A 16,252-nucleotide genomic window follows, 5' to 3' on the forward strand; every position below is an offset into this window, starting at 1 on the left:
AGTGTGTGTGATTGCATCTGGGCTCCAGTCACACGGTAGATGGTGGGTCTTGTGCCTATCAGCTGGACCCATCACTTTCCCAGCGACTCTCCTGACCTCTAGGGAGTTGCTGACTTCTCTCTCTAGTCTGGGTCTCCTGTGGCTCCTGGCCACTTGGCTTTACATTAGGGACCTCTAGTTCCCATCATGTGGAGAGCACAGGATGACCTCTGAGCCCAGGCTGTCCTGCGATGCAGTATAAGGTTAATAGGACACCCTCAGCCCATTAGAGAGAAATCTAGGACTCAGTGCAGAAGGCAGGACCACAGTGAGAACCCAGTTCTTTCCAATCCTAGCCTGGGGCTGACCCTCAGACCGCATGTTCCATTGCACAAATGTAGCCGGAGGGGCTGCCCTTTGAGTCCCTGGGATTCTTTGGTAAAGCAAACACTGTCTGTCTAATTCGTCTTTTTTTTTTTTTTGTAAGTTCGGATTTGTCTTGAGTTTTTTCAGTATGGGTAGAGGGTCTCCTTTTCTTTACAAAAGAAAAATAGGTGGGCGACCTGGGGCAAGTCGAAGTGGGCATCACGAGACCTACTTTGCTGTGAGGATGGGTAAATGACACAGAACGTGGTAAATGCTCAGCATAGCAGCTCAGTGTAGCAGCTGCTATTACTATTAATATCATGGTGTTCTCTACTTCCGAGCTAACATTTGTTGAGAAGTTTGTGGAAATGGAGACAGTCCTGAGTGAATGCTACACAGAGCTACCCATGTGTGCCCGAGCCCCGCACGTGGCGCTCCGCACGCTAACCTCCCCTTCTTTACCAGGTTGAAGTGTCACAACAAATGTACCAAAGAAGCCCCTGCCTGTAGAATATCCTTCCTGCCATGTGAGTTTTCTGCCTTCCTCTTCTCTGCCTTCTGGATTTCAGTGAATCAATCTTTAGCTTGACCTGTTCCCTGGTGATGGGTTTTCCCTCTTTTCAAACAGTAACTCGGCTTCGGAGGACAGAATCTGTCCCCTCGGACATCAACAACCCGGTGGACAGAGCAGCCGAACCCCATTTTGGAACCCTTCCCAAAGCACTGACAAAGAAGGTACACTGGGTAGTGCTGGGGAGGACCCCCTTCTGCCACTGGACGTCCTTCCTATAAAGCACCCCTGCCTCAGAGGCTCAGTGGGGAAGTGGGATGTGACACCACAGTCTCAGATTTGTGGCCAGAGGGTGGCCTTGGGAATCATATCTTGAGCCACTAGGAGGCTTTACATTTAAGTTGTGGTGGTACAGCCGTGATTCCCAGTCCCTTCTCCTCTGAGCTAACACTTCCTGTGTGTTTAGCGTGTACCGGGAACAACTTGCATTGCTGTTTCATTTGAGCCCCACAATAGTTCTGAAGGGTACATACTGATCCATGTCACAGGTGAGAAAACAACACAGCATCCCCTGAGAGCAAGATACAAACCCAGAGTGGTAGCCTCGGCAGCCACCCAGCCGCAAAACCTGGGCCCTTAGTCGCAGTGCGGTAGATACACCTTCAGTTGTTCGTTAAAGCAATTGCCATGACCGCCACCGAGCAAGGCTCTGCTGCCCTCATAGGAATACCCAAAAGTAATACAAACAGTGCATTTTCATCCATAGCCAGGTCAGGCTTCTCTGCTGAGGCAGACGGGTGTCCTCTGCAGCTAGACAGAGTCTGCAAAACCTGTGTCCCCCAGGAGGGTTGGCATACCTGTCATTGGCCCCTTTGCACAGGTGTGCCTGGCATCTGGGAGGTGCCAGTGCTGATGGCTTCTGACAGCAGCTCCCATCCTGGCTGGCTGCAGGCTGCTGGCTGCTGTGGTTTTGGCTGTGTATTTTTAAGTGTGTTTTACCTGCAGCCCCAGAGCAGGGGCTTAGCGTGTGCCCCTCCGATGAGGAGCATGTGCCCAGTTGCCTCATGGCTGTGACTGGCCACGTGGCTCAGGCTGGAAGAAAAAGACAGGCAACGTGGCCAGTTTGTACTGGGGACCCTAAAGGTACAGCTTCAGGGGCTGCTCTGGGAGAGCCAGGGCCACCTCTTACTGTCAAACAAGAAGGCCAGCTGTCCCAGGCCTGACTGTGCCATGGGCCTGCACCTGTCCTCTCTCCTGCCTCTCGTTTCCCTCTGGTGGTGGCTTCTCACCCAGAATGGGGAGGAAGAGGGGAAAGATGATAGGGTCCTGTCTTAGTCTGTTCAGGCTACCATAACAAAATATCATAGACTGGGTAGCTTAAAAACAATAGAAATTTGTTTCTCATGGTTCTGGAGGCTGGGAAGATCAAGGTACCAGCAGACTCGATGTCTTGGGAAGGCCCACCTTCTCACAGATGTCACTCATACCACGTCCTCCCATGGTGGAGGGGCCCAGCAAGCTCCCTCGAGCCCTTTCATGAGGGCACTAGTTCCATTCCTGAGGGCTCTGCCCTGATGACCCAATTACCTCCCAGAGGCTCCAGCTCCCAGTACCACCTCCTTGGGTGCTAGGGTTTCAGCATGTGAGCTGTGGGAGTTCACAGTCATTCAGACCACAACAGCTGCCCAGCCCTGGCTTTGAGTCCCAACTCCTCTCTTGCTTCCATGACCTTGAGTGAGCCACTTGACCTCTCTGAGCCTCACTTTCTGCTTTGTAAATTGAGGTTCCTAATGCTTCATTCACAGGGTATTTGAAGGGTAAAGAGAGAATGTTCATGAACTTGTAGGGAGCAGTACCATACCATCAACTAGTAATTATTTTCCCAGCCCGTCACAGATAGGATCAGTTCCTCAGCAGGAATGCAGTGCCCCCTGCCCCCATTGCCAACAATGTCGTCATTGCCCCTGCCTCTCCTCTCCAGCTACGCCTAGCATACCCCCCATCCCTATGCGTTCTGCACGACCCCCTGCCCATCATGTTCACTCCTGCATCTCCACCCACCTGGACACCACCCCTCAGCCCTCCTCACAGCACTCTCTCTCTGTTCTACCTCCCTCATGAGCCCCTCCTGCGTGCACCTCCTCGGCCTCTAAGCCCACACGGTGGTGCCAAAGACCTCTCGTCTCTGAGAGCGTTGGCCCTCCAGGATCCCGCTGAAGGTTGCTATGATAACATGAGCTGTTACTGAGTTCTCACTAGGGGCCACACATGGTGCCAAGAGGTGTGTTTATCCTGTTCATCTTCGACCTCTTCTCCCACCACCTGCCCCTCCACCCCTGCCCACCCCATTCCCCTTCAGCACAGATGCTCCCTGAGGGCCCCGTGATGCTGTCTTGCTCTCATTGGCACCAGGCACACAATAGGCAGTCAGGAAACCAGCATGTTGATTGTTGAATGATTGGACAACACTGTGATCCGGCAGGTGTTACCCCCATGTTACACAGTGGCTCTTAAAGGTTGGGTCATTTGTCCAGGGTCACAGAGGGACTGATGGAGGGTCCTGAGCCTTGGAGAGTGAGTGAGAAGAGGGAGGGCTCAGTGGATCCAGCTCCCACTTCTAACTTGGCGCCACGTGATGTCAACTATCCCTGGCCAGTAGATTCCAGAGGTCACTCTGTACGCCAGAGCCTTCATGGCGTGCAGCAAATAAACCTGTTGAACTTAGCATTTAACCCAACTTGGCCTCAACTTCTTTAACCAAGGAATTCCTCTCCCACCCCCAGGGGAATTGATGTTTGCATTCAGGAAGCACTTTTCAGATCCAGGTCCTGCCTAACTTAGAATCCCCTGGAGCCCTCTCTCTGTTGGTCTTCAGGCCTTGCTGGGGCCCAAACTTCTGAGTGCTCCTAGCTAGCAGGTCTGCAAAAGAATGTGGAACAAGCATGTATTAGTCACCTGCTATGTACCACCCACTCCCACCTTTGTGATGCTACTGGTCAGCGCAGTAACCCTCTGCCATAGGTGTTGATGTTTTCATTTTGTGGTTGAGGAAATGGAAGCTCAGAGAGGTAGAGGAAGTTGCCTAGAGTCACCCAGCTAAGTGGTGGTGGCAGCTGGCCGAGAATTCCAGTCTGTCTGCCTCCAAACCCCGGTGCTCTTTCTTTTTGGCCACAGGGAGAAGCTGGAGCTTAGGCCTCTCTCCCTGCCCCCTACTTTCTACCTTCACCCACCTTTTCTCATTTCTAGTGCAGCAGCCCTCCCTTCCCTGGGGCTCTCTGGTCCTTGCTCCCATAGGCTCTTGCTCAGAGCTGTGAGATGCTGGTGCTGTTCTCAGGGGTCTCCTCCGTGCTGTGGCTGGGGAGCCATGGCCAGAAGGCATCCTGGAGCTGGGATCATGCCAGGCCCATCTCCCATGACTGTGGGCAAAGCCCTTGGCTTCCTTGGGCCCTGCTTCCCTGAGCTCTACAGTGGGACTGTGGTGGCACGTAGTGTGGATTGAGTTGATAATTGAGTTGATAATCAGTGCCGCCCAAACTTCATCAAAGCTGCAAACCATCTTTATGGTTTCTGTCTTAACCGGATACCACCTAGGCTAATACTTAACAACACTTCACTTTTATGTAATCATCACTATCATCATTGGAAAAACCATGATTCCTACAGATAGAAGGTAATCATTAAAACAAGCACAGTTATGGCCGGGCGCGGTGGCTCACACCTGTAATCCCAGCACTTTGGGAGGCCGAGGCGGGCGGATCACAAGGTCAGGAGATCGAGACCACGGTGAAACCCCGTCTCTACTAAAAATACAAAAAATTAGCCGGGCGCGGTGGCGGGCGCCTGTAGTCCCAGCTACTCAGGAGGCTGAGGCAGGAGAATGGCGTAAACCCAGGAGGTGGAGCTTGCAGTGAGCCGAGATCGCGCCACTGCACTCCAGCCTGGGCGACAGAGCGAGACTCCGTCTCAAAAAAAAAAAAAAAAAAAAAAACAAGCACAGTTAAAACCAAAAAGTTATAAGCTTCATCTGGTTATCACACTTGCTTAAGGCTTGGAGCTTGAAGCCCTCACTCTGTTGAATGGGTGATGAGTCAGTGTTGGAGAGGCGATAAAGACATAGCAGCTCAGGCCGAGGCCTTCTCTCAGGCAGAACAAGACAGGAAACAGAGCACCCCACCTCCCTGGTGCAGCGTCCTCTGTGTTGTGTCCAAGGGTCTCCTAAAGGTGTCTCACTGGCCACCAAACATGCATTTCCCATGGCAAGCACTGGTTCATGTGATCCATTAGCAGGGGGAGCATGCTTGCTTTAAGTGTGGAAGGGATGACATTAACATTTAAGTTGGGACAACATGAGTGAACCAGGCCTGTCCTGACAAACTAACTCCTGTGGTCATCTTCTAGAAAGTTCTTTCCAGCTCCAGAATTCTTACCCCTCCAAAATGGCAGACCGCACCAGCCCAAGCCATCACCTCTTTCAGGGTTTTGTACTTTGACTCTAAGACTTCCCAGTGCCTTTGATTCAGCCAGATTTCCAAAGAAAAGGACTGTATGCCTCTCATTTATCATTGGTCTCCCTACGTCTGGCAGAGTGCCTGGTGCTTAGCAGACATGATATAACATTTATCAGAGCCTGAACTTAATTCATTATAAAATCCTAATGTGTGCCCAGCTCAGAGCCAGGCACTGAGTATGTAATGATCACCCTGGCCTCATGCAACACACAAGGTAGTGGGAGAGTCTTCCGTCAGGAAAGTGCCTGGGACGTCTGCAGTAGACACGGTGCCCTGATGAAACACTGCTGGGAGCTGTGCCAGGATGGAGAGGAGGAGCGTGGTCCCAGCCAGGGTGCAGGAAAGGCTTCTGGGAAGAGTGTGCTTGAGCTGAAATCAGAAAGCTGAGCAGGAGCCCCCTGGGGAGTGGGCATTGAGGCGAGGGCCTCTGTGTGCTGCCCTTCCTCAAATGCTAGATGCGTAAAATGTCAGACCCTGAGGATTCCCTGGGCTGACTGCTTCCTTTCCAGATGGGGAAGGGAGGGTGTGGCTGGTGGGAGGCAGGTGGGGCCGGGACAGCCCTGCCACTCCCAATATGTCTGGTCCTGCAGGAGCACCCTCCAGCCATGAATCACCTGGACTCCAGCAGCAACCCTTCCTCCACCACCTCCTCCACACCCTCCTCGCCGGCGCCCTTCCCAACATCATCCAACCCATCCAGCGCCACCACGCCCCCCAACCCCTCACCTGGCCAGCGGGACAGCAGGTTCAACTTCCCAGGTACCACATCTCCAGGCTTTTCTGGGTTCTCAGGGGTGCGGACAGATCCCCTTCTCAGCAGACCCAAGGTCTGCAGATTCAAGGTCAGACATGGTCACAGCGAAGAGCTGATGTTTATGGAGCACTTGCCAGGCGCCCCAAGCACAATAGCTCTGATGTTGATGCTGTTGTTTTACAGATGGGAATACTGAGGTTCAGAGAGAGGGAGGGGCTTGCCATGAGTTGTACAGCCTGTAAGTGGCAGAATGGAGATCAAACCCAAGTCCGTATGACACAACATAATCCCCACGCTGCCCTCCTCTTCATGGGGTGGCCTCTCCTGGGCAGTGCTCACTTTCTCAGGACTGGCTTCTGAGCCCCCAGGAGGCATGGCCAGCAATGCAGGGAGCTAGAAGGCCTCAGAGAGGGAACCTGGGTGGGGTCCTGCTGCTTCCCACTCGTGATCTGGGTAAGCTCCTTCAAGGAGACCTCTCGTTCCCTTTCCATAAGATAGGTGACCATGTAAAGTTGGAATTAGGTTGTTCCCATTGTGTGGCTGAAGACACTGAGTCCCACAGGAGTTTACAGCAGAGTAGACCTTGAGCCAGGCTCCACCCCAGCTCACTGCCTGGTGTCTGTCAGGAGAGGTCAGGGTTCCAGCCTCTCCTGCCCTCAGCTGCTGGCCCTGGGGTGTCTGCCTCTCCAAGCAGCAGAGTGAAGCCCACCTGCCCATTTTGGGACTGAGCTGCTGCCTCAGCCTCTCTGGCCGCTCCTCAGAGTCAGTCTCAGCCTTCAGTTTATTACAGTTTGCAGTCCCAGAGGAAGGTGGCTGTGACACTCCTGTTTGCTCCGGACCCAGCCACAGGCTGTCACCAGCCAGTAGAGTCCAGGTCAGGCCCCTGTCTCTGGCCTCTGGAGCTCCAGATCCATGAGGACAGTCACAGCTCTCCCTGTGCCAGGGGAGCCCCAGCTGGAGCTGTACCCAGCCAGCAGGAGGCCAGGGAGCTTCTCCTGGGACTTCTTTTGGGGACAGTGGAGACAGAGATCTTGTAGGAATCTCTCTCTTTGCCTTCACCTCAGTACGCACGTGGCTGAGTATCTCCTGACATGCACGCGCCGTCCTGAGCACGCCCCTCCCCTCCCTGCATTGAGTGATGGCACATTTGATTAGCCTCCTCTCCCATTCTGCTCTGTCTTTATTATGCTCTGAAACTGTGCCTTTTGCTAAACCTCCCACTTTGGGTTTTTGTAAATGGAAAGGGTGTGTTTGAAACACAGCAGCCACAGAAAAAGTTCTGTTTGCACCATCAGCTGGACCCTTGCTGCTTTCCCTGATGTCCCTAGACTGGGCCTTCATTTTCCCCTGCACAGAGGCCTCACTCTCTCAAGACTCTATCTCTTTGGTCATGGCAGCACCAATGGGTCAACCCTCCCCCTAACCCCCACTGCCTGCCCCACTGGCCCTGTAGTTCAGCTGGAGAAGGCAAGCCTCCTGTCGTCCCCCTCCTCTGTGCTGTGCACGGGCATTGCACTTCAACTTCAGTGGTAAACCTGGGAAAAGATTACAGTCACGTGCTGCTTCACAACAGGGAAATGTTCTGAGAGATGCATTTGGCAATTTCATTGTAATGTGAGCATCATAGAGTGTACTTACATAAACGCGGATGGTATAGTCCTTCACACGTCTCGGCTGTGTGGTGTAGCCTATTGCTTCTAGGCTGCAAACCTATGCAGCATGTGACTGTACTGAATATTGTAGGCAATTGCAGCACAATGCTAAATATTTGTGTATTGAAACATCTGAACACAGAAAAGCTACAGTAAATATACAGCACAAAATATTAAAAATACGGCTGGGCACAGTGCCTCATGCCTGTAATTCCAGCATTTTGGGAGGCCGAGGTAGGCGGATAACTTGAGGCCAGGAGTTTAAGACCAGCCTGGCCAACATGGCAAAACCCCATCTCTACTAAAAATACAAAATTAGCTAAGTGTGGTGGCGCACACCTGTAGTCCCAGCTACTCAGGAGGCTGAGGCACGAGAATCGCTTGAACCCAGGAGGTGGAGGTTGCAGTGAGCTGAGATTGCACCACTGTACTCCAGCCCAGGTGACAGAGCAAGACTCTGTCTCTAAATAAATAAATCAGTAAATAAAATGGTATTTATTTGTAGGGGACTAGAAGCTGCTCTAGATGAGTCAGTGAGTGAGGAATTCCTGTACACTACTGTAGACTTTGTAAACACTATACGCTTAGGCTACACTAAATTTATTTTAAAATATTATCCTCAATAATAAATTAACCTTAGCTTACAACTTTTTTACATTATAATCTTTAATTTTTTTTTTAATTTGGAGTCTTTTGTTATAACACTTAGCCCAAAACACATATTGTATAGCTGTACAAGAACATTTTTCTTTGAATTTTTATAAGCTTTTTTCTATTTTTATAATTCTTAATTTTTTTTAAACTCTTTTGTTAACTAAGACACACACACTAGCCTAGGCCTGTGCGGGGTCAGGATCATCAATATCACTCTTCCACCTCCACATCTTCTCCCACCGGAAGGTCTTTGGGGCAGTGACATACATGGAGCTGGCATCTTCTGTGATAACAGTGCCACCTTCTGGATACCTCCTGAGGCAACTGCCTGAGGCTAAATTATAGATAACTTTTTTTTTTTTTTTTTTTGGTAAGTAGAACAAGTATAATCTAAAATCAAGATTAAAAGTCTGGGCGTGGTGGCTCACGCCTGTAATCCCAGCACTTTGGGAGGCCGAGGTGGGCAGATCACCTGAGATCAGGAGTTCAAGACCAGCCTGGCCAACATAGTGAAACCCCGTCTCTACTAAAAATACAAAAATTAGCCAGGCGTGGTGGTGGGCGCCTGTAATCCGAGCTATTTGGGAGGCTGAGGCAGGAGAATCACTTGAACCCAGGAAACGGAGGTTGCAGTGAGCCGAGATTGTGCCATTGCATTCCAGCCTGGGCAACAGAGCAAGACTCCATCTCAAAAAATAAATTACTTAATTAAAAATTTTTTAAAATGATTAAAAGTGCAATATAGTAAATACATAAACCAGTAATGAAGTTGTTTATTCTCATTATCAAGTAAGATGCTACCGTGCATAATTGTGCATGCCATCCTTTTATACAGCTTGTAGTTCCGTGGATTATTTCCTGCCAGTGTCACCACAAACACGTGAGGAATGCATGGCGCTGCCTCTGTTACCACAGCTACCACATCACTAGGCAAGAGGAATTTTTCCACTGCATTATGATCAGGGCCACCATTGTATATGCGGTCCCTTGTTGACCAAAGCAACATGTTCTGTGGCACATGACTGTATTTATACCCCCATTTGACAGTGAGACAGCTGGAGAGGTTAGCCAACTCCCTAAGGTCCCAGAGCCTAGTTATGTGGCAGAATTGAGGTTGGAACATGCTGTCAGCTTCCAGAACCCCAGTGTATCCTTTTCAGTACCCTGTAAGAGAGAGAATTGAGACACTCTGGAGGTATAGGTGGGGCTCAAGGGGAGGAGGCCATTCTTCCATACATAACACTGTTAAACTTTTCAGAATCACTGTTTCTCTCGCATTGTATTTTGCCCTTCTGGGCTCACATGCATTTCGCAGAGCGCTGGTGACCAGAGACGGGGTCTTGGAATGCCCAATCCTCCAGTGCAAACCCCTTTAGTCTTGAGGGCTCCTGCCAGGGCCCATTTTCTCCCAGCTCTTTTCCTGCTTCCTGCATGGTTTGGCCTGTCCTTGCCAGGTCCATCTAGGGTAGGGCTGTCCCAGCCCAATAACCAGTCCCTGTCTCCCAAGCCGGTACCTGCAATTCCGCTCCTCCCTCCTGCGTTGGCCGTTCTGTGTGTGTGACTCACCTCCTCTTCTGTTTAAAGCTGCCTACTTCATTCATCATAGACAGCAGTTTATCTTTCCAGGTGAGTCCTTTGCATGGTTCCATTAACTGCCCTTTGCTGTGACCCCTTCTGTCCACCCCACCTGGGCGCCCTCTTCCTGGGGGTGCCTTTGGAGGTACTTGAGTCTCCCTCCACCTGTTCTGAGAGCTGACTTCCCATGGAGGGTGGGAAGGGGGCAGGGCAAGTGCCCTGGAGGTCGGCTTCTTAATGTGAGAAGTTCTTGCTGGGAGGGACCCTGGACCTGTCCAGCCTCTTGGCACAGAGACTGCAGGCGACCTTTTCAAGGTCACACTGCCAGGAGATGGTAGAAGCAGGACTGGAACCTGGGTTTATAGAATGGGGAGAGGACTTTTTGCTAATGCTTCATGAGCATCTGTCACCATATCCTCCCTTACGCAATAGCCAGAGGATATCTTATGCACAACGTCTTAGAGAAGTGGAAACCCATTTGGGAAGGTCTGCGGGCTTCACTTAGTGGGCTTCACCTTTCTGTGCCTTACCACACAGTGCCATCTGATGGCCACTGCTGGAAATGCCTCCTTATTGCAGAAAGTTTAAAGGAAAACACTTTCAATTCAGTAAGTCAATACATTGAGTCCCTTCTGTAAAAATTGTTTTCTACACTTACTGTGTACCCACCTTTTCATTCCTGCCCCTAAAGTGTTTGAGATCAGTGCTTTTTACTGTAACTGAAGGTGATGAGCGTAATGGTGTTTAAAACAAAGACTAGCTGTTTTTTTCTTGGGTCTTGAACAGGACTGTCTTGAAGTCACAGTATCTTGGTTACTCCAGGCTTTTCTATTCCCTAAGCCAGCTCCATTAGGGGGCTGACTTGGAGCATCTGAGTCCTTAGAGGACTGCCTGCATGGCGTTGCTCAGGTGTGTGCAGGGCAGTGGTCAGGGCCCTGAGAACCCGCCTTATGGAGGCTTCCTCTAAACAGCTGAGCAGCCTCTGCAGTTTCACACCCGTTTTTTGTTGTGGTTTCCCTGGTTACTAGCTCTCGGATGCACACAGGGGATTACCCCAAAACATTGGGAAGACGTGGCTCTTTTCCCAGAAGGGTCCATTTTCCCCTGAAGATATGTCACAGGGAGGGCAAGGAAATACATTTTTATTAAAGTAAACGTGGACACATTTTGGAGCAGAATGCATGATACACTCTTAACTTTTAAGGAAAAGCATGAGGCTTCAGAAGCATTTTGCCTTCCCACTTGGGGGTTGGGGACAAACCACACCCCAACTCTTACTACTTCCCTCATGCCTTAGGCGTGTGTTTACCTTCTGTGGAACATTTGAGCAGTGTTGGATGGGTAGAAATGCCAGGCCCCTGCTGGTAGTCTGCAGGCACACTGTGTCCAGGGGAGGCCTTACCAGTAGAGGCTTCTAAGGTTCTGATCCCCCAGAAATTGTGCACAGGATGTTGGGCACATGTGTGCATTTCCCTGATAAGAAGGCCCACGGCCTCTATCAGATTCTCCATGTCTGTGAGGTCCCAGAGATGTTGACAGCCTGTGGTTCAGAGGACCTTCAAAGGCAGAAGAAAGCCCTAGAAGAAGGTCGAGGGAGGTCTTTTGGCTGAACGGGGAGAGTCTTTGTCCACACAGGCAGGAGAGAGGCCTTTGATAGCTTCAGCCACTGCCACTTCCTGTCTCTTTTTGCAGAAAAGAGCGGGGAGTGAGCGGCCCATGGCAGTCCTGGGACCACCAATCTCCCTGTAGCACTTTGGTTCCATGCTGGAGTAGCCTTCAGTTCTGGTCTCCCTGGACGTGGGACTTTTAGCACTAAAACTGGGAACACCCCAGGCTCAGGGATCAGCCCCAGCTGCCCACTCTTGGGCCCCTGATATGTGGCGTTTCTTCCTCTCCCCTGAGAGCTGGTCCACCAGTGACCCATACCGGAAGCCGAGGGCGGAAGCCGAGGGGTCGGGGCCTTTGTGCTGGAAATCCCCAGCAGCTGTACCAGGCACCAGGTGTCGCTAATGAGCCACCTGCACATCCTGCCACTGGCCTTGCTGGCCGAAGTGAGAGCATCTCATTACTTTCAAAGGTTGTCGCAAGCAGCCCCTGCTTCCAAACAGCAGCTTTAGCCAGCCTGTCCAGTAAATGAGAGCCCAGTTTGCTTTTTCCACTTGTTTGTGTGGGGCAGTTTGGCCGGCCACAGGTGAGTGGTGGTAATGAGAAGTCTCAGCCTCCCCACCTGCCCGGAGCCCCTTTCTGAGACAGAGCTGTGTATGCAGAAGCAGGTGCTGTGGAGGCTGCGTCCTTGCAACATTTATGGAAGATCACAGGCTGGTCCTTGTGGAAGTGCCTGGGGAACACGTGGCAGCCCACTCAGGGGAAAATCAACCTCTCTAGGGGTGCTGGGTTTCAAGCACCATGTCTCTTTGGGGAGGGGAAAGCGATCTCATGCTTTGTATTTGGTTTTTGTTTCCTCCAGACATTTCGGCGTTTGCACAGGCAGCCCCGCTCCCTGAAGCTGCCGACGGTACCCGGTAGGCATCCCTAGGCTGTGTCCCCTTCCCTTCTTTGGGGAATTATTCAGGCTGGATCCACATCCCTGGCCACCTCCCACTCTACCTTTCCAGCCAGCCAGATGCAGAACTCCCTGGGCTCATTCACCCTCTGGGCCAGTGAATTCCGTAGAGGGTTTTCCTTGCCTCCTATCAGTGTGGTCAACGTTGGGTGGGGCTGCCTGTGAAACTGGAGCAGTCTTGGGACCCAGGAGGGTGGATAGAGGGAGTTATTGGAGTTAGAGAAGCCTAAGAATAGCTCCTGTGCAGAGGCCTTTCTCTACCAGGCCATGCTGAGCACTTGACTCACATTCCCGTATCTCACCCTCAGCGCAGTGGTAGGTCTCAAAGTAGGTGCCATTCTTAACGTACAACCAGCCCAGAGAGGTTAAGAAATTACATAAGGTCACACCGCTAGGAAGCGATAGAGCTGGTTCTCCAAGTCGAGGCCGTCAGATTCTGAGTCCTGTGGGTGTGCTCTGAGACCCTGTGTAGCAGTGTCACATCTGAAAAGGGGCTTTGGGGATCACTGCCCACCTCTCAGCCCCCACCACCCTCAAGTTAGCCTAGGGAAGGCTGAGGCTGCACAACAGGCAGGCCTGGCCCTCAGCCTCTTGCCTGTCACCACGGTATCCACGTGGCCTTTCCCCTAGCCAGGTGTGAGTCAGGGTAAGGATCTTTGTCTCAGATCTCTCCCGGGAATCCCCGCCAGCTGAGAGCGGAGTGGCCTCCCGCAAGGTCTCCTTGACAAACCCTGTTTTACTCTTAGGCTCGACAACCAGCCGAAAGCAGACGTGTTGGAGGCTCACGAAGCGGAGGTGAGGGTGACACACACGTGTCCACAGATGGCCCCTCCCTTGTTTCTCCCTTCCCCATCTCAGAGCATGCAGGGGGCTTGAGAGTGAGTGGGTGCTGGGCCCTGGCAAGGGCTGTCCCAGGCACCCATTGCAGAGGCGCATGGTAGGGAAGAACGATGAGGAATGTAATGGAGCAAGCTTGTCCAAGCTTTGCCTTCCCCATGCTCCCCAGGTGATTGTAGCCAGGGTCAAGAACCATTGCCTTGACCCTTAAACAAAAGTGTCGGCCGAGCCTGGATCTCTCCATTGCATTATGGCTTGGAGAATGTTAACAGACTGATTTACTCCTGCCCAGGGGAGAGTCAGAAACTCTGTTTAAACAAGAGTTCCGGAAGGATGGATGCAGTGAAATTCTTCTGTGCCAGGGATGCTCTTGCTCTTCCCTAGACAATTAGATGTTGCTTACAGGTAGGTACTGGAGTATTAGCATGACGAAGGGCCTCAGGTCACGGGGGCCAGCCGCCACATACTGTGGATGAGGATGTTGAGGTCCAATGATGCTAAGTGAGCTGCACAGCAGGCCAGTGCAGAGCTGCAACTACAACCTGTGTCCCCTGGCAGGATGCCTCTCTCCCCTGTTACCTGGCTAGGGCTCCAGGAGAAGGAAGAGATGTCGCAGAGCCCAGATCTGCTGCCCATCCCTGTTCCTTCCTGCTCTCCTTTCAGGCTGAGGAGCCAGAGGCTGGCAAGTCAGAGGCAGAAGACGACGAGGACGAGGTGGACGACCTGCCAAGCTCTCGCCGGCCCTGGCGGGGCCCCATCTCTCGCAAGGCCAGCCAGACCAGCGTGTACCTGCAGGAGTGGGACATCCCCTTCGAGCAGGTAGAGCTGGGTGAGCCCATCGGGCAGGGCCGCTGGGGCCGAGTGCACCGCGGCCGCTGGCATGGCGAGGTGGCCATTCGCCTGCTGGAGATGGACGGCCACAACCAGGACCACCTGAAGCTCTTCAAGAAAGAGGTGATGAACTACCGGCAGACGCGGCACGAGAACGTGGTGCTCTTCATGGGGGCCTGCATGAACCCGCCCCACCTGGCCATTATCACCAGGTAACCAAGCCCCAGGACCTCATGCTGGATGGCCAGCTCAGCCTCCCCCTTCCCCGGGAGCCCCATTTGTGTGGATGCCCTAGAGGATGTGGAAGTTTTAATAGAGGCATAAAGAAGAAAACCAAAAATGGGGTATAACTTCTAACTCACAGCCCCATTGATACTAAAAAAGAAATAAATATGGGCTGGTGTAATGGCCCACACCTATAATCCCAACACTTTGGGAGGCCAAGGTGGAAGGATTGCTTGAGCCCAGGAGCTTGAGACCAGCCTGGGCAACATAGTGAGACGCTGTGTGTACAAAAAATACAAAAAACCTAGCTGGGCCTGGTGGCAGGTGCTTGTGGTCTCAGCTACTTGAGACGCTGAAGCAGGAGGATCGCTTGAGCCCAGGAGGTCAAGGCTGCAGCGAGCCAAGATCATGCCACTGCACTTCAGTCTGGGTCACAGAGTGAGACCTTTCTAAGGTTAGAGAAAATCAATGTCCATAAAAGGTACAGAGTGAAAGCCAGTCTTCTCCCACTGCAGCTGAGTGCTTCTCCCCAAAGTCAGAGACACTATAAACAGTTAATATTCCTTCTGTTAAAATGAAGACATTTGCATATACTCATGTTTTTAAACTGTTTTTTCCTTTTTGTAAAAATACAAAGGAGAGATCATGCTGGCTCACACCTTGCCTCCTGCACTGGACTGTGGGTCTGAGGTCTACTCTCAGAAAACACCTGCACAATATCCTCCTCACATAGGGTGAACTCACTGATGTGCTGGTAAATGTGTAACAACCAGTTTGGGGGTGGTATGGAGGGAAGCCCTAATTTGTAACATCCATCACTTCCTGTGGTATAAATACTCTCACCGTGATCAATTTCAGACTACCAACATTATCTCCCTGGAGTGGAGCAGAGTTGGGAAGAGTCATATAATCATGAACTGATCACTGGTGGTCCCATAATTTATTTACAGAACAAGACTCCATCTCAAAAAAATTAAATTAGTTAATGAAAAACAAAATCGGTAATTAATTAATGAAAAACAAGAAAGGGTCTTGCTCTGTCACCCAGGCTGGAGTGCAGTGGTGTGATCTTGGCTCACTGCAACCTCTGCCTCCCAGGCTCAAGCAATTCTTGTGCCTCAGCCTCCCAAGTAGCTGGGATTACAGGCGTGCGCCACCACACCCGCCTAATTTTTATACTTTCAGTAAAGATGAGGTTTCACCATGTTGGCCAGGCTGGTCTCAAACTCCTGACCTGAGGTGATCCACCCACCTCAGCCTCCCAAAGTGCTGGGATTACAGGTATGAGTCACCGTGGCCTGCCTGAAACAGGAAAATATTCGTTAACAAAAAAATCTTACTTTGTTTGGAATACACTGAAGGAAAGTGGGACACAGATAAGGAAAGCACCAACCAATATTCTCTACCCCTCACCCAGTTTTCAAAGGCTCTGAGACTCCAAGAATATTTTCCTAAAAACATAGTCCCTTCCTAAGATAGCTCCCCTGGACCCACATTCTCTCTGGGTCCCTCCTCACCCGGGGTTTTAGGAGTTGATGCAGGTGGAGACCCCAGAACTCGGGCTCCTTTTCCAATAGTCACCCTGACGCCCCTAACATCTACCCCACCCCCTTTCCCTCCTTTCACACTCCTTTATTGTAATAAAAACCCTGTGATCAAGAAAAAACGAAAACTATAATGAGACTCTTGACAGTGAGCCCCGGAGCCTTGATGTTGCCTATTGATGGCCTTAGATTAGCTAAGTTCTTCCCCATCAGAGTGGTCCTGCCTTGAAGCCACCAAGCATGGCTACTCTGA

At 51.4% G+C, this 16,252-nt stretch overlaps 1 protein-coding gene across 10 annotated transcripts in view; it reads left to right on the forward strand.

Annotated features, from left to right (window-relative positions):
* The window catches only part of KSR1 (kinase suppressor of ras 1), a 172,614-nt gene that overhangs the window by 137,752 nt on the left and 18,610 nt on the right, over positions 1-16,252 (forward strand). For 6 of the 10 annotated variants that reach the window (XM_077970554.1, XM_077970556.1, XM_015118878.3 and 3 more), the window contains 7 exons: positions 811-872; positions 974-1,080; positions 5,955-6,123; positions 10,009-10,050; positions 12,467-12,521; positions 13,309-13,357; positions 14,063-14,442. In XM_077970554.1, coding sequence (XP_077826680.1) covers positions 811-872; positions 974-1,080; positions 5,955-6,123; positions 10,009-10,050; positions 12,467-12,521; positions 13,309-13,357; positions 14,063-14,442 — 864 coding nt within the window. The remainder of the gene's footprint in view (positions 1-810; positions 873-973; positions 1,081-5,954; positions 6,124-10,008; positions 10,051-12,466; positions 12,522-13,308; positions 13,358-14,062; positions 14,443-16,252) is intronic. The other 4 variants (XM_077970557.1, XM_077970558.1, XM_077970562.1 and 1 more) reach the window with 1 other exon arrangement.

This window comes from Macaca mulatta, chromosome 16, assembly GCF_049350105.2.
Source record: "Macaca mulatta isolate MMU2019108-1 chromosome 16, T2T-MMU8v2.0, whole genome shotgun sequence".
In the NCBI taxonomy this organism is placed as follows: Eukaryota; Metazoa; Chordata; class Mammalia; order Primates; family Cercopithecidae; genus Macaca; species Macaca mulatta.